We start from the raw sequence: 27,234 nt of genomic DNA, 5'->3' as shown, positions 1-27,234 counted from the left end.
TCAGTGCGCATGTTGTAATGACGTAACAATCAACAGACCGAACTCGCACTGCATGACCATGTTTTGCATCGAAATTCCATGAATTTCATATGAAAAAACAACAACATTTTTTAGGTGTCATATAAACCAAATAATGAATGTATTTTCATTCGTGCAATGGACAGAATACTTCATTCGGTGAAAGGTGAAATAATGATCCATTCAACTCGGCTACACCTCGTTGAATGGATCATTTCATCTTTCACCTCATGAAGTATTCTGTCCATTGCATTCATAAACATTCATTATTGTATAATATATACAGGTATAAAATATACAAATAACATGAATAATTTTAGAATAATAGATCAAATGTATAAAAATATATTTCATAGTGCATATGATTGCAGAAATAAAAGCAACAAACACTTACAGTTTGAAAAGAGTAGAGAAACTATTTTTCTTGCTTTACGCTTTCCCTTTTTTGCAGACATCAACGAATGCAACATTAACAATGGAGGATGTGAGGAAGTTTGCACCAACTCACCCGGAACTTACCGTTGTGACTGTGGTCCCACCAGTGTCATATCACCATCTAGTTCATCAAGCTGTGTAGGTAAGGAAAGGGAGACAGGAAAAAGGGATGGGGTAGCAGGGATGGTGCATGGGCAACTGGTGCTTATCTCTTTCTCTCTCTCTTTAACTCTGTACACACACACACCCTCACACGCACACACTCTCACCCCCTCAAACACACACACACACACACACACACACATATATATATATATATATATATATATGTGTGTGCGTATGTGGGTGAGTGAGGGTGGGTGGGTGTTTGTTGTGAAAGAAATGGGGTAAGTCTAAAGAGAATAATGGTAGGCGTAACTTAAATCAAAGTTCCCAATAGCTATCCTCCCTTTTGAAAACATTATTGAAGCCAAAAAAATGAATCGAACCCGGGCCTTCAGGTTAAAATGCCGGTGCCTTAACCACTAGACCACATTTTTTCGGCCTCACCAAAGTTTTTGAAAGGGGGGGTTTTAGACCTGGAGAACTTTGATTTAAGCAACGCTCACCATTATTCGCTTCCCCCATTTCTTTCAAAACATTTGATTAAAATTTACCAAAGTTGTACATGTATAATTTCTATCACTTATATATATATATCTTGGTATATCTTGGGTGTGTCGTGGATTAGTATTCCCAGTATACTTTGATTGGCATGTCAGGTATCAAATGAGAAATTCTTACAATTCTTTATATTTCAAACAATTGTTTGCATTTGATTAACCACCGTAAAAAACGTTGGGTCCCTTACCATTTTGTTTTAACCTAGCAATAACAACGTGTGAACAAAAGCAGGGTGGTTGCGACCAGGTCTGTCGCTTTGACCAACTAGGAATCCAGTGCGCATGCGGACCAGGTTACGTACTTAATGAAGACAGACGAACATGTGATGGTAAGATATTTGATGATGATAATGATGACGATGGTGGTGGTGATGATAATGATGATGATGGTGATGATTAATGGTATGAATTACATTTGTATATTACATTTTGTTACTTTTTTCATATCCATGTTCATTGCATATCTTTATGTGACCGTACTGAAAAAAAGGAGATAAAACAATGCAATTAAAACAAAGAGACGAACAGAATAAAAAATATATTACGTGATTCCACTAGATTTACAAGACGATTGAGACAGAACACAATGCTTCCACTAAGGATACGCTGGTGACGATGATGATGACGGCAATGATGTTTGTGAGGATGGTGACGATGATGACGATAAGTGATACCGATAATGATGGCAATAGTTGTAACCATGGCGGTGGCGATGGGCGTGATGACGATGATGGTGACTGTGATGGTGACGTTCATGATAACACAGGGGCCGCGGAAGCGGAGAGGGGGGGGGGGGCTTCAGACCCCCCACTTTTTTCCAAAACCGTGTAAAAAACGTAAAAATGACCATATGATTGTGATTTTTTGCATGGTCAGCCCCCCACTTTTGGCTCAGCCCCATCCCACTTTGAAAACCGTTCCGCGGCCCCTGGATGAATGTGATTATGACGATGATGAGGGTGATAGTGATGGCGCCAATGCAAGCAGTAGTTTCAAAGGAAACGGTCGTTGTAATATGAATACCTGTAAAAAAAATTGGTGGTACAATGCTTCATATCACATACGGAATGCTGCCATTAACATCACTTCAATAAATGTATGTATTCCTACAGATCTTAACGAGTGTGCCGATGCAAACGGAGGATGTGAACACAATTGTGTGAATACAGTAGGAAGTTACCATTGTACATGTAGGAATGGATATATGGTCAGACCAAGAAACCGATATAGGTGTGACGGTAGGTACCTTAAAATATACATCATTAACCAAAATTAAAACGTATTTTTTTCATTTCATAATTACTTTACTATTACCTCCAAGAACTGCATGACAGTTCCTTTGTAATTATCATGGTTATGAGGTGCAGAAAACCCCCAATCCTCGGGCACAGCCACTTTCAACATGTTCAAAGGGATTTATTACTCATGTCTTTTCTGGCTCAAAAACGTGGCATTGTTCCTTGTGCGAATATGTGAATATGACGTTCTTCAATGAATACATCTTAAGTATAAATCGAAATATAGATTAAGATATGGAGATAAGGAATTTATGGAAAGAAAAAAAAATGTATCCGATAACAATTTCGTATTCATGAATCTTATATCTTTGTAAACCCCATTCTATCTTTTCATAGCCATCTGTGACCCTCCCTGTTTGAACTATGGGAGATGTACGGGACCAAACAATTGTGTCTGCCCTGTAGGGTATGGAGGATCAACGTGTACTCGTAAGTTTTAGTATATCTATTTTCACGACTATTTAAATGGATCATTGACAACAATTTCGGATTTTGGACAGTTTAAAGATTACATGTTTAATTTCAAATTAGTTCTGAAAATTATCAAATTAAATGCAAACTCAAATTATGACATAAAAATAGTGACCTTTTTTATTTCCATGAGCTATTCGTATTATCAAACAATATATGATTTTAAGTACAATAATATTGACTTAGCTCTGTTGTTTAATACATTATGGCATGTGAGTTGACCAGTAAGAAAACAAAATGAATTGATATAAATTGATGAGTAAGTTAAAACTTCAGTCACAGTTGTTTGAAAAGTGCAATCAAAATCACAGAAATATTAAATCACAATCAATATGTATATAGAATGCATATTAAAATTACATGGAATCATTCATATTTACAGTATGTATCATTTGAATTGCATGCAAGGGGGAGGGTAGCTTGGATAGAAAGAGAACGATATGAATGAGTAGAGCAATATCAGAACGATAGGCCAGACGCGAGGGATAATTGTAAAATGATCTATTTGCTGTTGATTCATTTTATTCACAATATTTCTCCTTTACAGCTACATGTAACCCACCGTGTATGCATGGAGGGACCTGTCAGAGATATAACCAATGCTCATGTACAAGTCTCTATACTGGATCGTACTGCCATCTACGTAAGTTTCACAAAACCTTGTCTCAATGTGCATGATTTGTGGAATAATAGTTGTTCAGGAATCAAAGTAGTTGTATTGACAACTGATCATTTCGTGTTATGTCACTGCCATGAATGATGCACGTATACAACCCTTTAGACACTTTCTGTGGATCAATGTGTCAAAGCGGTGGAGGATATATGTTTTAAATTTGGGTTAAACAATCTTTACGTTGATTCAGCGGAGAAAGAAGATAAATCATAACTTTTGTCTACAAAAAGCAAACATCACATGATCCCGTTTCTTGAAACTTTATATGTTTATCTATTTACAAATGCTTTTATAAGTGTGTAAACGAGACGTTTTCAAATGCATGAGACTCTTAATATTCTCGTGTAAAAGAACCGACGTTCACATGCTCAAACGAACCCGTGTACAGTCAGCGTAAATCATAACTTTTGTCTACAAAAAATACCAAGGTCCTTCATTTGTTGTGCTGATAGCTGCCTTTTATGCAGCCACATTATCCATAATAGAATGACAGATGATAGTTTACATGTTTATGAATAGATAACAATAACAGCATCGTTATAAAGATTACATCCCAACTTTTCATAATAGATTTAGACAAATGAAATCCTCTCCTAAAAAACAGATATGTGTGTGTTTTGATTAAACATTATACATAGAATCGTTGTTTTGACTGAATGATAACTTAATCATCATTGTGTTGCCTCTAGCTACTTGTGAACTACCATGTATGAACGGCGGTAATTGCATCGGACCAAACGAATGTCAATGCTCAGCAGGATTCGAAGGAGATCAGTGTCAAACACGTAAGTTATCATTATCTAGAGCAAGAAGGGAGATACTTCATTAGTTAACGAAGTTATCGGAGTTTTGTGAAAGTGTACAAAGTAAGCAGGCCAGCGCTCCGTAACATCAAGATTAACGATCAATCGCTAACTGGATTTATCAAGATCAATGTTACACGCGCATTTGATTCCAAATACTGGCCAGGAACCAATCAGAAGAGGTCTTACATATTTTATATTCATTGCTAAGCTTTGTGTTACGGGTCCTGTGTTTATCAACACATGGTGAAATCGCAAACGGCAAGCTCAAACATTTGCTATAATACCATTGATGTCTTATTTTTCAAGGAGTCTTTCTGCAACAATACAGAAGTTATACTAAATACTTTTAACTAATCGTGCACCATGTCTGATATAGAGTCAGTGTAACAGTGGTCATGGTGGTTGTACAATTCAATAGCTGTATGTAAATATGCGAATGTTTGAATAAGAGTAAAACGAAAACTGAACTAATGGATATTCTTTGCTGAGATAACAGACAGTTGCTCAGGAGAGTGACAATCCTTACTGCAATTAAATGTGTCTAATTTGATGATGTTCTTTCTAATTGACGCATTTGATTCTTTTTAGAGCTGGTATATGAATATGAATTATGAACCATGACAGATGAATGGTCATTTCAAGACTCAACTAATATGAAAATGATATATCTTTAGGCCCGTTCTTCAAATAGATTCAATAAATTCTAACTAAGCTATAGCTGAGATTCGCATATCTTAAATAATGAATTTAAGATCAGTCTTAGTTTATATTTGACTTGAATCTATATGGCAAGTCTTTAACAGACGGACCCAAGGGGCCTGTTCATAAACAGTTGCAACCAAATACAACTTCTATACTTATTTATTTTAAGGGTGACCTTTTCTGTAACAGACGCCAATATATAAAACAGGTGGGACATTCTGAGTTTTTAAAAGAGAGATATTTTATGATTACGAGTAATCCTCACTCGAGGCATTTCTCTCTTTATCATTAGCTAAATGTCAACCAGCTTGTGAAAATAGAGGCATATGTTATGCTTCCGATACCTGTATCTGTCGACCTGGATTCTACGGACCTAGATGCCAATTTGGTAAGCAAAAATGAAAAGAACCCATTTAATTCTATCAACATTATTTTAGTAACTGCTGTGCAACTGTGAATAAAATATTTCTTTAAAAACCTTTGTATGGATGGTATATTTTGTGAGTAGTACCTTACTTAATGGGGGTAAAGTTTTCGCTTAGATTCAGACAATAAATTGTACATTGAATCTTGAAGTAGTACTGTTCCAAAACACGTACACGCTGTCCTGTAGAGGGTTGTGCTGTGTCAGGTGCTACCAGTGCTTCAGGTGATGTGGTGATTCTGAGGTGGTATTCTTGGTGCCTTATATACAGCATGCTAGGTGCAGTGTGAGGTGGTGCGTGTGTGTCCCTCTTACAGCATTGATTCTGGATAGATGATACTCAACATGGAGATATATTCTATTTCCCTTTTAAAACATGACCAGAGCAAAGAAATCATCATCGCTCAAAATTCTAGACGAAATACATTGAGCTTTTTTTTTAAATGAATAGCCCTTTATTTAAAAATAATGTTTTTGTACATACAGAGCGAGCTCGATGTACTAGACCCTGTCGAAATGGAGGAACGTGTGTGGGGATCAACAAGTGTAGCTGTACACCAGGATATCATGGATCAGTATGTCAATTAGGTAAGATAAATGGAGAGGGAAAGAAGAAGAGGAGGAGGAGGAAAGAGCGAGCAAGAAAGAGGGAGAAGGGGGGGGGGGGCATGTACATGTATTCGATTTACTGGACCCTGTCGAAATGGAGGAACGTGTGTGGAGATCAACAAGTGTAGATGTACACCTGGATATCATGGATCAGTATGCCAATTAGGTATGATAGATGGAGAGGGAAAGAAGAAGAGGAGGAGGAGGAAAGAGCGAGCAAGAAAGAGGGAGAAGGGGGGGGGGCATGTACATGTATTCGATTTACTGGACCCTGTCGAAATGGAGGAACGTGTGTGGAGATCAACAAGTGTAGATGTACACCTGGATATCATGGATCAGTATGCCAATTAGGTATGATAGATGGAGATGGAGAGAAGAGAGGAGGAGGGGGCAAGAGCGAGCAAGAAAGAGGGAGAGAGGGGGGGGGGCATGTACATGTATTCGATTTATTGGACCCTGTCGAAATGGAGGAACGTGTGTGGAGATCAACAAGTGTAGCTGTACACCTGGATATCATGGATCAGTATGCCAATTAGGTATGATAGATGGAGAGGGAGAGAAGAGGAGGAGGAGGAAAGAGCGAGCAAGAAAGAGGGAGGGGGGCATGTACATGTATTCGATTTACTGGACCCTGTCGAAATGGAGGAACGTGTGTCGAGATCAACAAGTGTAGCTGTACACCTGGATATCATGGATCAGTATGTCGACTAGGTAAGACTGATGGAGAGCGAGATGGGGAGTGAACTAGAGAAAGAGAGTGGAGGAATGGAGAGGGGTTGGAAGAGAAGGAGGGAGGGGGAGCCGAATCGACGCACTAGACCCTGTCCAAATGGAGGTACATGTGTGGGGATCAACAAGTATGACTGTACTCCTTTGTATCATGGATCTATGTGTCAAATAGTTAAGATACTAAAGTAGGAGTAGGAGAGGGAGAGAGAGAAACAGAGAGAGGGGAGGAGGAGGAGAGAGGAGACAGATAGAGCGTTCTCGATGTTCTACACCTTGTCGAAATGGAGGAACGTGTATAGGGATCAACAAGTGTAGCTATACACCTTGGTATCATGCATTAGTGTGTCAAATAGGCAAGATAGGAGAAATGGGAGATAGGTAAAGAGAAAGAGAGGGAGAGAGAGAGAGAGGGGGGGGGGGGTGAGGAGGAGGAGGAGGACTCTCTTCACACTGATATCAAAAGAAAACATTAAAAATTAATATAACAGACTAATCAAAGACATGAATCTCTTATCTGATCTATCATTCTTTTAGTTGGTGATGTCCAATGCCGCCCTGCATGTCAACATGGAGGTACTTGCTTACCAAACAATAGATGTCGCTGTCCATCTGGAACCACGGGATTGAGATGTGAGAAACGGTAAGAACATGTACAACTCACAACAGCTATACCGATTCTCACCAACAAATCAGACTCCACGATGGATGATTATGCAAGGAAGCAAAATGCTGTGATCGGAATAGAGTCTGTTTCGTTGAGGTTGAGGCAGCATTCCATTGTATCCGCGGTTATAAACAAATTGTCTTTGAATTAATGCGAGCTTTTTGGTTCGACCCCAAATTGGAACTTATGTCATTGATTCACTTATGTCCATGGAAAATAAATTACATCAACATTTGCTAGTTCTTCACACAATTACACTTTGAAAAATAAAACTTATTTTCAAATTCATGTTGATTTTTACCTGTTCTTGTTTCTGAATCCTTTTTTTTAGCAACTGTCCACTCCAAACATTTTCTCAGACTTTACGACGTGGATCAAGACGATTCGTGAAGGAAAGCAAGCTTGAACCGTGTGGAACCTTTGGCTGGAGGACATGCACAGTATATAGGTTGGTCACTTCAGAACCGTAGCACTCTCGTACTGTGATTTAAAGAGGAATTGTACATTCAGAAAAAATAGATGAGAAACAGTTAGAGAAGGGGAGAAAAGTTCTCAAATAAGCAGAGAAAATGAAACATACTGTGATCTAGCCTACCATGTTCAATGGTAGTACATCCATTATCTCAGTGAGTGCTTCACAGCCTCTACCAGATGGTCCTGGGAAGCGGGGGGGGGGGGGGGTGCTGCGTATGTTATTCACTCTAGCCAGCACCCCCCCTGGAAATCAGTTTGGTATGGTAAAATCTAGAAAATTCACCAAATTCACCTTGATATTGGAATGAGAACCTGTTTTGTATTTTTTTTTCAAACCAGCATCCCCTATTCAAAAATCAAAAAGATAAAAGATAACTCGTAAAAGAAATAGATGTATTTGGGGATTTTTATCGGAAACACAACGAAAGGCAAAGAGTGTGGAGGATGTACACAAAGGTCCTTAAGGCTACAAGGCATGCTCAGCAATACACATTTTTCTTTCAATGTTTATTCGGGTGGTAATGCTTAAGATGTTAAGATTAGTCTCAGACCCCAACATACATTCGTATACACGCACATTCAAATGTTCGTAGAACTGCCCTCTTTTCCTTTCCCAGTGTTGTCAAAAGCTCCTCAGCGAGATGGTTTAGATGTGTCATCAACCCTTCAAATTCAAAAGTTCAAAGCAGTGATAATGATTTAATCACAGAAAGTGATTAGCTTGTAAATATTCTTCTTCACTCTTCTTGTTCATTCTGAGACCTTTCCCCTTTAACCAAGTTCACTGCATAATGCATTCCTTCTTTATTTTATGATCGTTCTATAGTAATGTTACATTTATCATGTTGATTCGTTCCAGAACTGTGCAAAAGTACGTCTATGATACCATGACCAGGGTCGGATACAGAATATCATGTTAACAACTTCAACGAGGAGGTAAAAGGTGAAGATTGATGACGCTCAACGCATTGTTTGAAGAGAACGGGTTTTAAGTGATGTAGCTGGAGATTTGTGACGTCTAAAAAGAGATTATTTCAATGTTGTACGTCTCTTGTTTAAAAACTGACTTGTATTCTGCTTTTGTGCTGCCAATGGAGGACAATAATCATCAAAACCCTGCTGGAAGAATACAGTGTCAGACGGTGTAATCGCAGTGTGATTACAATATTAACCATGTGAATATGTATCTTACATTTTAACATGTTCACATTCAAACTGTGGATACCTCTAAAGTGTGAGTTTTCACAGTGTGTGTCAACAGAATTGATTTTTTTGAAATGCTAACGTGCTCAAATGTAACAATGTGAAGATGTTTTCACATTGCGTTCCGCACTGTGAACACTCTTGGATACGCTGAGACACTATATGTGTTTTCCAATAGGGATTAAAATCTAAACTTAAATTTGTCTTATCTTCGATCGATTTAAATTTATCATGAGACCAGACTCACCTTATTGTAAGCTTCTCAGAAGTTTGAAGATTGACTTCACTATGGTGAAGGTGTGATAACTTTAAAATGGATCGTTATACAGAATTAAATCATGCAAGACAGACAAATATATGAAACAGTATATTCAGTATGTTATTTTTTACGTCTTTCCTGAGTATACATCGTTTCACGAACATTTAGCGTCTCATTTCTCATCTCTCATGTGTCATGTTTTTTTACATCATGTGTAACCAAGCTATTTTATATGTGCCATTTTTATGTTTTTATATTGTATTCTTTTATTTGACAAATGAGAAATAAAAACGCTTGTACTGAATTAATTCATTGATCGCTAACTATAATTTTGAATATGGACAGTGGGGTATAGAAGTAGTGTCAGTATCCTGACTGCTTGCATATGGAGAGTAAATCATAGGCAATAAAGAATGAAAAGTTCTGTTAAACTTCAGTAAAGCTATATTTTTACAGTAGTTTTTATGTTTGTGTAATCAAATAAAAATAATGCTTCATATAATTTCGAAACCATCCTACACCTAATTGAGAAGATACAATTAGATAACTTAACGGACATTAGCAATGATAGTTGTTTTTGTGCATGCCCTTGAATTTCTTGTCCTGAAATGGATTTTATGCCTAAATTCTAACTGAGCATTATTTGGGTTTGAGCGATGTTCAACAATATTCAACTGTTTTAATTTTGTATGGTGATGTGGAAATTTTTAATGTCATCAATAATCGAATTCAACGTCATTTAGGATAATGAATTATTTGCAGCCTTCGTTTGTTAACTTTCATTCGTCCAATTTGCAAATATCTTTCTTTGATTGTTAAATTTTCCCATTCAAACTTTATCTATTAGATTTTTTCAGATCATCAAACTATCATTTTATGAAAATATTATATAATTTTCCCTTGGTGCCACATACCGGACTTATCACTTAGAATTGATAAGAAACTGTATGCTACATAATTATGCATATTATTTATCTACTTTTGTCCAAAATAATTCATCTTATTTGTGGATAATCAACTAGCGTAAATTTTGGGGAAGGGAGAAATATTCTCCCTTTTCTTGGGCGCGTGGCTCCTACCATTTTGTTTAATTGAATTAAATTCACCTTTTATTGTAGCTTAAATGCTTAATTTGGCATAATTAGGCATTAAAAAAAAACCCGTGAATTTCTGGCTCGTTCGGTCTGCTTCCTCGTTTGGTTTACCTAATTGATTATGATCAAGCTGTGTGAACTTTTTGTCAAGGTTGTGTCTATTGCATCACAATAGAGTGGTTATATTTCATCGTTTTATCAATTATGATGTTTATAATTCAAACGACTTTTAAATATGGTTACCTACACATTTTGTATATGCTTAAGTTGCACTTGCATAACCATGCATAGTTATTTTTTATCCTGGCACATTTGGAGAGAGGAGGGGTTGGTGCACAAATATACATATACTGAAAGAAAAAGGAATAATCATGATTAAAAAGTTATTTCAGACATGTATGAGATCGACTTGCCGTCGGAATTCCTAGAGTATTATAACTCCTTTACTTTTACGAATTTGTTTACATTTTAGATTTAGATTTTATTCTTTTCCGTTCAACAAAATAAAATCAAAGTAACATGATTACACAGGCAGTTCAATGATATTACATAAACATTAAACGGGAACTAAAGTGAGCTGCAATTAATTTGGCTGTAAAACTAAAGTATATGGAACTAAACGGAGGGACTTGCCAAGAAATTACTTATTTATTCATTTTATATTAGAATCTTAACAATCTCTAATAACATAACGATGGAATAGCAAAATTTCAAAATGTGAATTACCCTTTTTCCAGAATTATGAAGGCCTCATCAACTTTTATCCTTTTTGATATTATGCATTTTGTCCTTTTCATTTCCATCCAAATGTGATGCTATTCACTATACATGTAGTTCTTATTTACAAAACATCATTCAAGAAATGTACTTAATGGTGCTTAAGAATCGCAAGAATGCGGCGAAAAAATAGCAACATTTACTGTTGTCGGTACCCCTTTGAAACGATTCCCTTTATTTTGGATGCTCCAGCAATGTTGGTATTTCAACTACTAGTAAATATAATGTACCACCACCCCCTTCTTCACTCCTCTACCTGGATCAGATTTTACACCATTGCTATAATCATCATTCCTCGATTTGACGAAGGAAAGTATCACATTTTAAAACACTTTGGTAAAGAGAACGTGAGCATGATAACAAATGTTTTGTTTAGTCGACCAAAATGTATAATAAAGTGCTTTATAGTTTATTCGTGTATATTGCTTGTCTGTGTCGACTGGCTTTCACAGTTGCAGTTTATTTTATTTCATTTATTATTTTTTACACATGTTCAGGAGTATATTGTGTTCTCGTAATCTTATAATTCGTCTTTACCGGTATATGGCAATATCGAATTATATTTGCAACCAAAAGTCGAAAAATGAAAGCGTATACAATTCGATTTCTGCTTCCCTCGACCCCAAACTGTATGCTTTATGAGGTTTTAGTACGATTCATGCTTGAAAATATCTCGCCTTGATCATTCAGCTATACAGAATGTCGCCACCATCAGTCGATGGTCTGCACTATACTCTCGCTGCTCGCCGGGCAGAAGGAAGGGAGGGAAAGCTGTTTCATCCAACTTTCGACCAATAAGACGACGGATTCGTTCGTTCCTTGGACATGTTCGATGATAACTTTTAAACTACTGGGATACTCGCAACAGTGAAAAACAAAATGGCACTTTAAGACGTGATAAGACCAATATAGTTTTTTTTTATCTGTCTCTTTGCCTTAGGATATTAAACAAACTTCCTTTCCTACCTTAATACGGGTCAACCAAGAATTTGTATTCTCGTTATCACCCATCTAGTGCAAAAATCAAATCTTCAAACAAAGAAACAATAAACAGATAGTAGAGAGAGAGAGAGAGGAAAAGATAGAAATATGGAGAGCGATCGAGGATGACAGGAGCGTTACAATTGGAATAGTCAACGTTTGATTTGGCTTTACTACACCATTAAAGATCAAAAAGAAAGAAAGATTTGGAGGAAAAAAACCTGTTGATTTAGGGTGTTACGACGATCGTGTCATCGACATACCACGAGGCCTGGAGACGGGGCCAAGCTACCGGTGGCCGTTGGCACGTAAGGTAAACTTGACTCTTTACTTGCTGGCGACAACTTTACTTCTCAGCTGTCACTGGTAAAACACTGATCAAATAATCATTGCTGAATTGGTCTTCTTTATTCGACCTTGATGGCCGTGTCTTCCACACCGGGCAATGGGCGTCTCCCATGCCCTGTTAACACACGAAAACTGATATCTTCAAACAAAAACAAAGTTAAATAACCTAATTTTTCGGTATTTGGCTGAAATTACATTGAATACAATAACGATAATCATTGCGGATTCTTGTATAGCGCGCATGTTAAATATGGCACTCTGCTCAAGAATTGGTATTCCCTAACTTTAACATATCTGCGAGCATGGACCTACTACTCTAAGTAAACCATACAGCGTTTCTGGAAACCAAATTGCTGCAAGGTATCCAATTACCTAATCTGATCGAGTGTTTGCAAATAAAATCGATATATTACCAAAGGAGATGAATGCTACATCAGCAGGATTCGATCCCCGGATCCTGTACTGTATAGCCATCATAGAGATAATCCACTCAACACTACAACATATCTGAGAAAGACTTTTTCCCTTTTCGTGAAAATTGTTCCCTCCAGAATAATGAGACAGATTATTGAGCAAAAAAGATTTCCACAGAATAGAGTAACCATTTGAAGAAAATTATTTGATTCTGGAAACAACCCCTCAAAATGATGCATGGGAAAACATGCCAAAACTCTGACCATGGAATATTTCCGTGCACACATTAGATGGCGCCATATTGGTCCCCTACATCTTGTCATTCGGTTGATCGTTCAGATGTGAATTGAGTCGAGAAAGTAGCTGGCATGATATGACGTGCTTAAGTAGCGATACTACAACCAGACTCAGTCAGAAGGGTGTGTAAACTTTGTAAAGTTCTTGTCTAAAACCAATCGTTGTTTAAACCCCTTCATGAAAGACAAACAATAATGCAGAAAGCAAACGATTAAGAACACCAAACATGTGGCCTTTTATTCTTTATTTTTTTCAATTGTGATTGTTCTCTATTGTTCCATTCGTGGTTGGATCGAAGCTAATTCTGAATGTATAAACATGAAATCGTATACCAGCGGTTGTTGAGTTTTGTCCTCTTTTTCTGAAAGACGAGGAAATGGAAGAAAACAAACGTGTAGTATGTTGATTTACATGTATTTCGTATATTGCGTGCTAGGCAAACTTCGATAAGTGGCTTCTGCTCAATTATGATCGACAATGAGTTTGCATTTAAGATCGAATCCTATATTCACCTGTAAAAGAACATATCAATCATGACGTTAATTTTTTCCAAATTTCAATGCAGATTTGTTTTTAGTATTAACTCGAATACGTTTTAAAAACCGAAAATTTTACTGAAGAAGGAATTAAGGCGTCACACAAATTAAAGCAAATTTGGAACAGCAATACAACGTCATAGTGAAGGTGAAACGATAGTGTAGGGAGATGCTCATTTAACCTCAATATTAAAATAAATATATAGATAAAGACAACTCAAGAAGTATAAATTTGTACCATATTACTTCTAATATGCTTTAAATGCCATTTTGTAAAAGTATTGAATAAATACAATTAAGAAAACACGTTAACTTATAAATCACAATAAGAGAAGAAAAAGAGAGAAAATTACAGATTGACATACCATTTTATTTACGCTTATAGCGTGAACTAAATGATATGATTTTGAAAGGTAAAAAGGTTTACGATGCGGTAAAGCAGAATAAGGTTGAAATGACTATGTCATAACGCTAATAATTACTAGTGTAAATCGTACGACGGTTGGTAGCATATGATATATCATATTGCATTGATCATTCATCTCACACGAAAACTTTGCCATTTTAGCTTTAATTTGACAAGTGCACTGAAAAAGAGTTATAAGAGGCTAAGTTGATGTGTACCCAAAATGAATGTGTGATTGGGAGTGGCCGAACGGTAAGGGAGAAGAATAGTTGAATCATCCCGTTCAAGTACCATCTCAAGTGGGTTGTGAAACGTAAACAAAAGACAAACACCATCTTAGCTAAGATGAGGAGAGGTAGGGATATAATAATAATAAAGAATGAAAGAGGACGAGAGAAAGAAACAGAGAGAGAGAGAGAGAGAGGGGGGGGGGGGCTTGAGAGAGGGTTGAAGAAGGGGTGAGAGAGTGGGAGAAGCGGTGAGAGGGAGTGAGTAGGGGCAAGAGGCTGGTTGGTTGGTTGGTTTTATTCACGATAAAAAATACATAAAATATAAACAAAATATACATTGCATGATAAAAGTGATTATATACAACAATATTTAAACACAATGAATGTAATACAAATATATAGAAATCGTATCGCAGGGACAAAGCAGTTACAGATTGGTTATGAATAGAGGGAGGTCGAGATAATAATTGAAAACATCCTCGACTGTTGGTGGAGAATCATATGATTTGTAAACAAATTTTCGGCATTACTCCTATATGTTAAAGATCGCATGCTCGATCTGTAATGAAAATCATAAGTCAGAAAAAATTGGAACCAGTGGGATTCGAACCTGCCATCTACTGCTTTCCGGGCAGCGACGTAACCACCAGGCTATTCTGGTTCACGGCTAAATCACGATGAACTGGAATTCAAATACCCTCGATCCTCTTCTTTCTGACTCATTAATATGCAAATACATTCCGCCGTGGAAACTAGATAGTAAACAGAAAGACTTTAATAGGAGGAAATTATAATTTGTAAACAAATTTTTGACATCACTCCTATGGCCCGTATTCTGAAGTCGGGTTTAACTTAAACTCAGGTTTAAAGTTGTGGTTTAAGTATGGATAGCCAATTGTTACATAAATCACTAATGGTAGAGATATCATATTTCAACTCATTTGGCTCTCAAATCATTCATAATTGTCTAGGAAGTATAAATAGATGATTGTCTTCACCATCGATGAATCAGGAAAGAGCACAGTAGGCATAAGAAACATACAATGTAATAAAAATGTTGACACTTTTGGCTTCCCCTAATTTTAGCACAGAGTTAGACCATGGTCTAAGTTAAACCTGACTTCAGGATACGGGCCTATGTGTTTAAGATAGAATGATCTGGTTCAATTTTTCATTTGACATGAAAAAAGAGTGTACTGATTGACATATTGAGGATGTAACTCTTAATGGATGAAAAACTGAAAGAAACTGAAACAAAATCTGATATTTCTTAAATAGTCATTCCAAAATGTTGTTAAAAGCAATGAATAATATGATCTTTTTTTAGACATTGGTTCAGTTAGTGGCAGAAACCGGTTTCCTGTAAGAAAGGCTAAATACCATCGTGATTATAATCATACTCCTGATCATACAGTAGATATAGTATGCGGGTTTGCCCGACGTATCGATCAGAGTAGTGTAGCTAGATGGAGTGAAAGGTTCCATAACCAGTGGATATGAGTGTGGGACTAAACCTGCAAAGGAGTTATAGATCGTCTCTTGTCGAAAAAAATTGAAACCGAAAGCACCTGTACTAGGATAACAGTTGAGATGACATGGTCATGATCACATATGGATGAAGTGTGTTAAATGTACTAAAAAAGAATTAAATCATCTTGATAGTTGTACAAAATTTTGGTAGTTGGCTTATAACCTCTGTATTCATCCGACCAGCAGATCTATACCCTCATCCATCAACCTCAAACAGTAACACCAAATAAGCCGGCTCCAGACCGATTAAAGCTATCATGGTATTTTGAATGGCACAATGATCGGTCGTTTGACTTCGGCTTCGTTGGTGTGACTGAAACGTGGGTAAGGGTTAATAAGAGGGGTCACTCAAAACCATGGACAAGCAGCAAGTGCATCCTTTCTCAAGCATCATCAGGAATGACTTGCGGTCAACGTTGCTGCGAGGACCAGAGGGAATCATTGCCAATACTGTCCCCTATTGTTAGCATGTCTGAATGGACGGATGCCAACGGTGGTGGGTCGGTCACCAGAGGAATAGGCTTGACAAGAGGATTGAGATGATTGTGAGAAGGTGAGAAAAGAGAAGAGCATAATAATAAATAATAATATCAGAATATAGGATTTGTATAGCGCACGTATCCACCTTGCTAGGTGCTCAAGGCGCTCCTATATTTATGAATGAAAGGTGGAATAAAAGAAGGAAAAAACTGATAAAGTGTAAAAAGAACAGGGTGCGGGAGAGGGAGAGAGAGGGAGGGAGAGGGAGAGGGGAAAGAAAAAATGTATATAGAGGATGGATGTGGTTTCTTGTTTTAATGGTATATCGGAAGAGGGGAAGGAGCATGGATCCTTGGGAGGGTGGGCGTGGTTTCATGTTTTAATGATTATGTAGAAAGAGGGGGAGGAGCATGGATCCTTGAGAAGATGGGTGTGGTTTCATGTTCTAATGATTATGTAGAAAGAAGGGGAGGAGCATGGATCCTTGGGAGGATGGGTGTGGTTTCATATTTTAATGATATGTAGAAAGAGGGGGAGGAGCATGGATCGTTTGGAGGGTGGGTGTGGTCTCATATTTTAATGATCTGTAGAAAGAGGGGGAGGAGCATGGATCCTTGGGAAGATGGGTGTGGTTTCATATTTGAATGATATGTAGAAAGAGGGGGAGGAGCATGGATCCTTGGGAGGATGGGTGTGGTTTCATATTTTAATGATATGTAGAAAGAGGGGGAGGGGCATGGATCCTTGGGATGATGGGTGTGGTTTCATATTTTAATGATGTGTAGAAAGAAGGGGAGGAACACGGATCCTTGGGAGGATGGGTGTGGCTTCATATTTTGATAATATATAGAAAGAGGGAGAAGCATGGATCCTTTATAGGATGATGGGTGTGGTTTCTTATTTCAATTATAACAAGAGGGGGAGGAGCATGCGTTCTGAGGAGGATGGGTGTTTTTTATATTAATGGTATGAACGATATTGTATTTTTATCATGGAAAGGACTTGTTCCAGTCATACTGTAAGTGCATCCAGCATTGGAGTCTCAGTATCAAGGGATATGATACATCAACTGCTGATGCGGGATAAAGAGCGATCAAACTTTACACCAATGGGATAATAACGTTTTTTCTTTCTCTAGAAAGAGCGAAATAATCGTAAACCTATAAAACCAAACCAATCATTAATTACATAAAAAATAATGTTAGAGCAAGTGCACTACACTCATGAAGGCGGTAAACGATTCAGGAGTACAAGACACCTGCAAAATTTACTCTAGGATTACCCCAAGTTCCCTTCAATAACTCCTTGTTAGTATTCGATAACAATTAAAAATCTTTAGAAGCAATTCATTTTAATAAAAACGTCTCTTAAAATCTCAAATTCATTCTTAATTTCTTTTCGTGTGAAGTCAAGCGATGCACCGGCGACGCGCGCTCGCTCACATCGCGGCCAACAATAATTGTACGTTCGCTCGGTGCCGAGAAAGCAACGCAACCCATGGATATTTCATAGTCTTTTCATCGGAGGAAAAATGAGAAAGAAATGAACTTGTAACATCGAAGCGCTATATTACATGGAGATTAAATCAAGCATCACTACATTATTATGAAGTCATGAATACCCTGGGAGGCACTGGGGACCATTCAATAGAAGCCTAGTGTGCTTATCTTGTTTGAACAACAAGTTGTAATTTTCATATTTAGCTCCTAATCACTGATAACAACTATCAATCATTTTCGTGCCATGCGCGCGTCCGTCATGGCGGGTTGATGCCGTAGTTCGCTAGCCTTCAACTGCAGGTGCATGGGGGTGTCGTTGGGGGGGTAGTGAGCCCCTACCATTGGTTTTATAGCTATCCCACTCTGACTTGTGTAGGGACATCGCGATTTATCCTCTAGATTTGATTTCTGACTTTTCGTTTTAGTATTCATGAGACACCCGTTCAGTGTGTTGGTCTTGGGTGTTACTCTGCTGGTTAGGGTAGATATGGCAAAGTGAGGGCGATCCATAGAGATCCCGCCAGTATATCTTTTCTATCTTATACCTTTGCACTCATCAGCTCATGAATCTTTAAATCCTCATCATAGGGGGAATCGATCTCAAGCATGCTTGTTTTTCAGCCCGCGGCTTATGGGACATCATCGCGCAGCTCCGGGCTAGCATGAAACTAAGCTTGGCATCCATTATATTCACTCATTTTCCCCTTTTTTTTTCTTGAAAATCGTCACAACTTCCCAGCAATTTCCTTGTGTATCTCGTCGTGGAGTTGGTCTGGTCGCCTGCCAGTTCACCTCATCGTCAATGGCGGGGTGCTGACGAGCGTTCGCCGACAAGTCCGCCACACGAGTATCGTCTGACCCCCCATATCAGCTATCCAACCTCACCGGTATTAGCCCTATTGTTGCTCATTTGCTGGTATTTTCATCGCCTAAAATGCTGCTGATTTTGCCTCCCGTTTATTGATTACGATTTAGTCTGCCTACTCTATAGGCAATGCTAAAGACCTTTGAATATGACGGTAATCGCCCGTTCATAAACCGAGGATTTTGACGGCAGTGAAAGGCGCGTGCGAAACGACGGTGCATCGCTAGCCCGGAGATCCCCCGTGGTGATGGATGAGTATAGTAGAGTGCATGAGGCTTTGATTCAGCTTCTTTTATGATCACTTATAAAGAGCTGCTAACAGCGGAGCGGCCGTTCAAACATCTCGACTCATTCACAGAATTTCCTTACATCGGCGATCATCGTAACGCCATGAAATTCTTGTTACAATTACGCTCATGTGATTCAAACTCCTCCCTGTTCAACATCATCAATCTACACGACGCGAGAAATATCAGCGGATGAAAATCTTTAGTGAGGACAAATAAAAAAGATTATGAATGATATGTAGACATCGCTATTTACTTCCATGATTATAGCCAGAATAGCCGCTAATGAGAATTGAAAGAGATCAACTCGGAATAAAAAAAGTAAACACCAATAATTTATCAATGCAGGAAAATGCAGGCATTTTAATTTATACTCGATCGCTTTTCCTCTCAATGTATACTTTTTTCCCCCACTTCACGTTCATTTTTCTTCTTCTTGCATTAGACGAGAATAGACTTCTTTCATTGATAAACCATCATCTTCATCCAAACACATTCGGTAACATACCTATTTGCAGTTAGTAGACAATAAAGATGCAAAACTGGTATCTTGTAATTACATTGGAAAGCATGATTTAAATACTATCCGAGTGACAAATTAATCCAGTTTTGATTTAAAAAGATGACTGAAATTTTCTACAGGCATATTAAACTTAATGAACGAATGAAATCACAAACATGACAGACATATCAGAGGAAAGAGAATATATGTAAAGACTGAAGAGAGAGAAATATAGAGAGGGGGAAGCAAACAGAATAAATGAAATCACAAAAGAAAAGGAGAAGATACCATGAACAAAGGATGAGAAAGGAGATGTGCTCGCGCGCCCGCGTGTGTGTATTATCTTATTTTAAAAAAGTGTGCATGAGAAAGAGAGAGAGAGAACTTAATAATTGAATAATTGAAATCACAAAGGAAAGGGAGAAGATAATCTTTTTTATGGAAAAAAAAGAAATGGAAGAGAGAGAGGGAGACATCTATATACATATGCTGAATATTTTGAAAGCACAAAGAGAGAAGATAGTGTCTGAAAAGAGAAAGAGAAAGGAAGAGAGAGAGAGAGAAACAAGTTTGTGTGTGATAAAAAGAAAGATTTTATATAGGCCCTCCTTATTACATTAATCACCAATGCATCGCAGAGGATAACTTCCTGACAGTCTAGGTACGTACATATGTATACCATTATCTTTACTTAAAATTTTTAGTAAACTATAAGTGCAAAAATTTATTAGCAAAAACAAAAGCGGAAATCCTCCATCATTCTGTGCAACATACTTTTGACGGTGTATTCAAGACTAGTACGCACTTAGGGCGCGACAGAAAGAGGAAAAAAAAAAGCCTCCCTGATATACTCTAATAAGCAAACCTGGTAAAACATATAGCACTTACACATTTTTTCTCCAAATACTTCTTTCAAATTAGATTATGACATCAAATCAATGTAATTTTCTGTTCTTGTGTTTGTATTGTTTTTTATTGTCCAATTTGGTGGAAATTCATCTTGTTTACATACATCCATACAAAAATTAGACAAAACCATGACCAAATGTATAAAAAGACCAAACTAGTACAAATCTTCATTTCGTTATAATAACGTAAAATAAAATCTACAAACTAATTAGCAAGAAAGTATATTGGAAGAAACCGCGAAGATTATCATGGTAATGATATGGTATTGACAATTCCATCATAGCCACCCTTACGATGTCTGATAATGTATGATACTCGATGTGACAGATCTTTGACAGAAACATATATTTCATTCAAATGGGTAAAGGGTAAAAGCAAATAATACAAAAGAAAGAAGAAAAAACACGAACATTCATGTTAAGTAGCATTTTAAAACTGGCGCTAAAGACAGAAATGCAGGGGGTTGGTCGGTTTTTTTTCTCTCTTTTTGATTTCGTAATTTTATCAATCTTGTTTTTCTCTTGATGAGGGCAAGTAAAAGTATTGAACCATTATATATGTATATAGTATACAACGTCATTTTTAGATTTATGTATTACCAAACAACTTTTCATGATTAATATGATGACGACTCTTTATTGGAAGGCTACCTCTTCCACGACTTTCACCAACCCTCCCCGTCCCTAACATACGCAGACACACCCTCCCTCGCATACTCACAAACACACACCCCTCTATTCACACACACACACACACACACACACACACCCACACACACACACACACACACACTCATCACACACCCTCCCACACACACACACCCGCATAAGCGCAATTCATATGGCAATTCAACACACACATTCACGCGCACGCACCCCACACACACATACACAACCATGCACACACTAAAAAACAAAAGTTTGGGAAGAGATATGCTGCAATCACTTTACAAGCGCCGTCTGTTTAAAGCCATTCACCTGCATTGATAAAAGCAATATCTAATGTTTCATGCCATACTGGTTTATTTTCTCTCGAATTGTTCGTATTTCATTTTAGATATTCAAAGTTGATAAACACTCCAGAAAGAATTGTACAAATATATCAAGTAGCATATGGAAAAGATTAAAATGCAAAATATAAATGAGGTCTTTTTATTCAAATCGTTAGACTCAAAGCATTGGAATTTATGATGAGATTGATAATCGCAGAAAGATCAAGGAAATATCAACGGTTATTTTAAGAGAGAATCTCTTTTCAGATAACAATTTATGAAACGCTATGACAGCGGAAGGACGCCAGTATAACCTTGAATTGAATGATATCTCGCTTAGCTTGACTAATTGTTGGAATTCAGTCCTACAATGAATATTAACCGACAATAAAGCGGGAAGGATATTGTGACATTCTCAGGGCGAACGGAGTAGAGAAGTGATATTGAAAATAGTAGAAAATGCAGAATGGAGCGTCTAAAAGAGAGAAACGAAGAGAGTCAGAGAGAGGGGGAGGGAGAGAGACAGAATGCATGAGTATGTGTGAGTGAGAGTAGATGTGTGTGAGGGTATATGCGTGTGTGTGTGTGAATGGCAGAGAGAGAGAGAGACAGAAAGAGAGAATAAGAGGGAAAGAGAAAACGGACTAAATGAAATGCCTGTCATTTTTATGAATGAACTAATATAAAAAAAAAAAAAATTATGAGATGACTGTGAGGAAAAGATGTGGGATAAGCAGATTGAATGATGCAATATTGGACCGTCGTATTATAGGAGGGGATACTGCTATGATAAAAAAACATTAAACAAAATACTTGTTACTTCTATTTCAAGAAGCAAATGAGACAGTCAACAAATTTGAAGGAATTAATAAAGCACAAACGTTCAACGAATTCCCTTTACATCCCTGCCAGCTTGTAGAGACAGGCAAGACAGCAAAATGGGGGGAAAGAAGAAGGAGAGGATATAACGATAGAGTGGGTAAGACAGAAGGAGAGAGAGTTTGCGAAAGAGATAGATATATAGATAGATAGATAGATAGATAGATAGATAAAGAGAGAGAGAGAGAGAGAGAGAGAGTGGGAGGGAGAGAGGGGGAGAGGCGGGGGGGGGGGAAGGGGGGGGGGAATGAATACATCTCGTCGATGGTGTCTTATTGGTTTCTTGAGTTGTCTTAGAACAAACATAGGTTGTGTGTGCGTCTGCGTGCTACTGAATGCGTGCATGCCTTGGATCATCGTATGTGTGAGCATCCAAGAAAAAAAAGTGCGTCTTCCTCTCATCTTGAGACTGGCATCAAGCATTGTTGGCCTATCCACCACGGCGTTAATCTAAAGACAAGAAGCTCTCCTTATATATTAAGTGCCTATTTAGGACTCACAAAGACAGTTCCCTCTTTTTCCAAACTTGTTCTTCTAGCTCGACTGAGAACTGTGTCGTAGGAGTGTGAGTGATTTATTCTTCGGCAGGAACAAGGAAAGTGTGATCGAAGAACACATTTCTTTTTCAGTTTTTTTTCCTGACGTGCCTGATAAGTTTAACGATCATCTGTAAAACTTTTACCGGCACCTCTTTAAGAAGTTGGTCTTACCGGCTGTCGATTTTTTTTTCTGTGACTGGTGACATGTCTCCGAAATCTCAAAACTCCTAATTTCGGAGAGAGCCTCTTCATTAATTCAACCTCATCAAAATATACCACGGGTTACAAACAGTGCTTATTTAAAGCATTCATCTGGACAGTTCTAATTGAAATGAAGAGACGATTTCCTATATCCAAGTATATAAACTGGAGACAAGAACAATCAAGGTGACTTTGGAGTTTTGACACATTTTAAAACTTTGAATCTCTTTTCCGTACACAACATCCGAGATGGCATGTATGGCCACTACCCATGAATCGTGTTCAATATTAAGTTCTCAAGTTGGAGAGCGGTGTTACATGAACAATATGGAAGATTCGAATATTCCCGAAGACTTGAGTATACGACCTCGTGAAACAGTGATTTGGTGTCCAGCTGACGACGTGATTGAGACGCGTGTAGATGACGAATCATTGACAAGTTCTTCGACATCCCCGTCGGCAAGGAAACTTACCGACATCAATGAACATGAGATAACTCTACGCGAGTCTACTGTATTGTTTTCGAACCATGAAGAACGATTTCGTGAAGCGATTTCGACGATGTCTGAACGAGATGAGAGGTATCGCCCTACAATATCATTTCCCGAAACTGGGGAGACGTACCGTGATTCGATTACGGCAATGTCGAGCAATGCCGGCAAGTCACCAAACGCAGACGTCAGTATTCCACTGACGACATCAACAGCCACTTTACCAAAGGCTAAGGGAAAACCGACATATCATCGCCATCCTAAACCACCATTTTCTTATATTGCTTTGATTGCCATGGCAATTCGGGATTCTCCATCTGGGAAACTCACCTTAGCTGAGATTAATGAATATTTGATGAAGAAGTTTCCTTTCTTCCGTGGTAGTTACACTGGTTGGCGAAACTCGGTACGTCATAATCTATCTTTAAATGAATGCTTCCGTAAGATACTCCGTGATCCATCTCGACCATGGGGTAAAGATAATTATTGGACAATCAATGAAAGTAGCGAATACACCTTCGCTGATGGAGTTTTTAGACGTCGAAGAAAGCGGATTTCGAAAAGAGCGGCACAGAATCAGAAAAATCAAGAGCGACGGGAGAAGGAGTTTGCAAGAAGGGAGAGACAAAAGATGTCAAAGTTTTCTGGACCTTTTAGCATTGATAGCATTCTCGGGGAAGACGATGATAGTCGAGATAATGATCACGAAGAAGATGTCGAAATGGCATTAAATGATCATGACTGTAAAGAAATAAATGAATCTGTTAGTATGACAAAGTCGTCATCATTGCGCGCTGTGGTTGATCAGCGTATCAGGGATGCAGCAAATGCGGCGGCGGCTGCGGCAGGAGCCCCTCCACTCATGAGTCGTATGATACCTGCAGGGTTCGCCAGGAGCATGATACCGATGTGGAATTCTATTTACCCGGGATCTCGCATCCCTTCTCGACCACCCTTCCCTGCCATCGGCTGCTGCCCGATACCACTAGCCCGTTACCCAGCGTTAGAAGCCCTCCAGCACCACGCTAGACATCAGTTTCAGCACGGTTCGGCACTTCCGTTCCCTGTGGCCATGCCTGCTGGAGTCGTGCGGCCGGTCCTCCCCCGTCCAGGCCATCTCATTTACCCGCTCTGCCAACCCGCGTTCCGCACGGACAATGCAAAAGGGTCAAAGTTTTGTATTGACCACGTTGCATCATGATGATAACAAAATCATCAAACGATCTTGATTTATGGTTCCTAAACTCCATTTATGATTCGCACAAGCTTTGTTATCTTACATCACATTCATGTCAACCGTTGTTGACTGTCGGAATTTGCAATCATTATGTTTGCGATGTTTTGACATTGATTTTCAGGCACCCATTCATCTTTATTCTATCATTCGTTATCGCATTGGATGCTAAAACATGTCCCCTTTTAAAGAGTCCACCCACATACATACACCCACGTCTGCATGGTATTCAGTTGAGATATAATGCATGTAATAATGACATGTTTTCAATTGATGCTATGTCAATTGAACATCATACTGCAGTGTACTAATACAAGTATAGTTTATTGAACAGAACGATTTGAACTCCGCAGTCAATTAGGTCGTATGAATATACAAAACTATTGAGGGATTTATGTTGTAAATCCTGTCATTTCCCAAGCTTTTACGTCTACATTGACATGATCTAAACATGATCTAAGAGCAGTCGAATAGTAATCTATAGAAGTGATCACTCTATCGTAATATAAAAATTATACCAGTGATAAGTATCGCAGTATCAGGAGTGAGGATGTGACATTCTTGTACTGAAAAGGATAAACAAATTGTTGAAATTTGTTAAAATCAATATTCTGTCATCTCATCGAAGTTGTATTATACTGACTGCTAAACTGGGACAATAATGAGGTTGGCATTTTTTTTAAAATAAACAAGTGCACACCAAGTTACCAATAATGCATATAGCATTTCCATTTATTTGAAAGAAGGATAAAAGAGCATTGTACATTTAATGCCTTGCTCACGGGCATAGGTGCCGCGGCCGGGGATCGAACCCCGGACTTTGTATGTATATCCAGGCGCCTTAGACCACTCGGCCACGGCCAGTGCTTTGAAACATTGATTAAACGATATACCGAATGTTTTCCTGATCTAATTAAATACTCTATATGTTTTCATTATCGAGCGGAAGATCTAGTTTTAGGAATCGAACGATATAGAATTACCAAACTTTATTCAAATTTACCCTTTTTTCATTAAGTTTATGTATCTGTAGATATTTCAATTGTTCAAAGATTTAAAATGTAAACTACAAATAACAAGGGTTTATTTGTATTTTCTGAATCATTAATGCTAATTTTGTTCACAATGAACGAAATAACGAAGTTTGATTAAAACTATATCAATGAGGCATCTTATTAATACATTATCATCAACAGATCAATGTAGAGGTAAACATCAAAGGAGAGAAGATAGTTTGTTCGTGAATACACATGTTAATTAAATACAGAATTTAGAATCTTCATAAGTATCAAAACCATGGATAAATTACTCAGTAATAATAAGAAAATGCTTTACATCTCATTTGTTTTCAGACAACAAACATGCAACTGTACAAAGATACATTTTATGCATAGACATCGTGATAATTATTTTGTGTATGTCTAGTTCCGGCTATGTAATAATGATTCCGCCCCCTTTTCTATTGGAATCAGTTCCTCATGAAATGAAATATGCTGTGTAAAATGTAACTTTACAAAGCCAATAAAAAACGAAAGTTATCAATGCATGGTATATTATTTGGAAGATATAACAGAGTTCGAACGAAGGTATTTTACACTAGGGGAAAGATTCCCCCTTTTGTCATTGATAACAAATTGTGATTTAATGAAGAGGAAAAACATTCATTTGTTCTATTCTAATCGATCGTTCCAGAAAAATAGAGAATTAGGCTAACAGATAAAAGCAGGCGTATTCATTCATTTATTTATTTACTTAGTTTTTTAATTATTTATGTAGTCATTTATAATTTGTTTTCATAAATTAATTATTTTTAAGGGGGCATTCTCATCATGAGCAGGTTTTAAGATCGATAATATAACATGTATATATAATTTGTATGCTGTTAATGAGATATATATTTGCCAAAAAAAGTTATTGTATATAAATTGTTGAATAGTCATATGCACAGAAAAATGAAATTTGATGTTGAGTTTCTTTTAAGAACAATTTATGCATGTGCGTTGTGTGAAGTATGATGTTTTATATTTGTATCCATCGTTTCAAAGACCAATTGATGTGTTACATTCCTTGTAAAATAAATCAATACCCTTTCCTCTATAACTGAAACCTAGTATTACCACTTTTTGTATATCATTATTTTAAGCATCGTGTGAGGTGTATGGTCTGATGCGAGTGATTCGAATACATATCCTTATTATCTTGAATTACATAGCTTAATGTACTGATGATATATTTATACACCATATTCTGTGAAGGAGAATAGAAATGAAATGCGCTTACTTGATTAGGGAAAGAGAAAGGGGGCGAGGAGCATGAT

General features: G+C 37.7%; 2 protein-coding genes across 2 annotated transcripts in view; both read left to right on the top strand.

Annotated features, from left to right (window-relative positions):
• The window catches only part of LOC135157604 (fibrillin-1-like), a 38,527-nt gene extending 26,817 nt beyond the window's left edge, over window positions 1-11,710 (top strand). The window contains exons 12-22 of the mRNA XM_064113894.1: window positions 470-595; window positions 1,322-1,444; window positions 2,228-2,353; window positions 2,750-2,842; window positions 3,432-3,527; window positions 4,247-4,342; window positions 5,358-5,453; window positions 5,976-6,077; window positions 7,362-7,467; window positions 7,823-7,939; window positions 8,825-11,710. Of these exons, the coding sequence (XP_063969964.1) occupies window positions 470-595; window positions 1,322-1,444; window positions 2,228-2,353; window positions 2,750-2,842; window positions 3,432-3,527; window positions 4,247-4,342; window positions 5,358-5,453; window positions 5,976-6,077; window positions 7,362-7,467; window positions 7,823-7,939; window positions 8,825-8,885 (1,142 nt within the window). The 3' untranslated portion in view covers window positions 8,886-11,710. The remainder of the gene's footprint in view (window positions 1-469; window positions 596-1,321; window positions 1,445-2,227; window positions 2,354-2,749; window positions 2,843-3,431; window positions 3,528-4,246; window positions 4,343-5,357; window positions 5,454-5,975; window positions 6,078-7,361; window positions 7,468-7,822; window positions 7,940-8,824) is intronic.
• Window positions 11,711-22,879: 11,169 nt separating this feature from the next.
• LOC129273429 (forkhead box protein Q1-like) lies at window positions 22,880-27,020 on the top strand. The gene has a single exon (XM_054910460.2). The coding sequence runs from the start codon at window positions 23,442-23,444 to the stop codon at window positions 24,882-24,884; it is 1,443 nt and encodes a 480-aa protein (XP_054766435.1). The 5' UTR covers window positions 22,880-23,441; the 3' UTR covers window positions 24,885-27,020.
• Window positions 27,021-27,234: the final 214 nt, after the last annotated feature.

This window comes from Lytechinus pictus, chromosome 2, assembly GCF_037042905.1.
Source record: "Lytechinus pictus isolate F3 Inbred chromosome 2, Lp3.0, whole genome shotgun sequence".
NCBI classification, from domain to species: domain Eukaryota; kingdom Metazoa; phylum Echinodermata; class Echinoidea; order Temnopleuroida; family Toxopneustidae; genus Lytechinus; species Lytechinus pictus.
The sequence above is the reverse complement of the archived record's forward strand: the minus strand, read 5'-3'. Positions and strand labels throughout refer to the sequence as shown.

Excerpts from the sequence above, each read along its gene's own strand:
- LOC129273429 (XM_054910460.2), top strand. The coding sequence starts at position 23,442 with ATGGCATGTATGGCCACTACCCATGAATCGTGTTCAATATTAAGTTCT.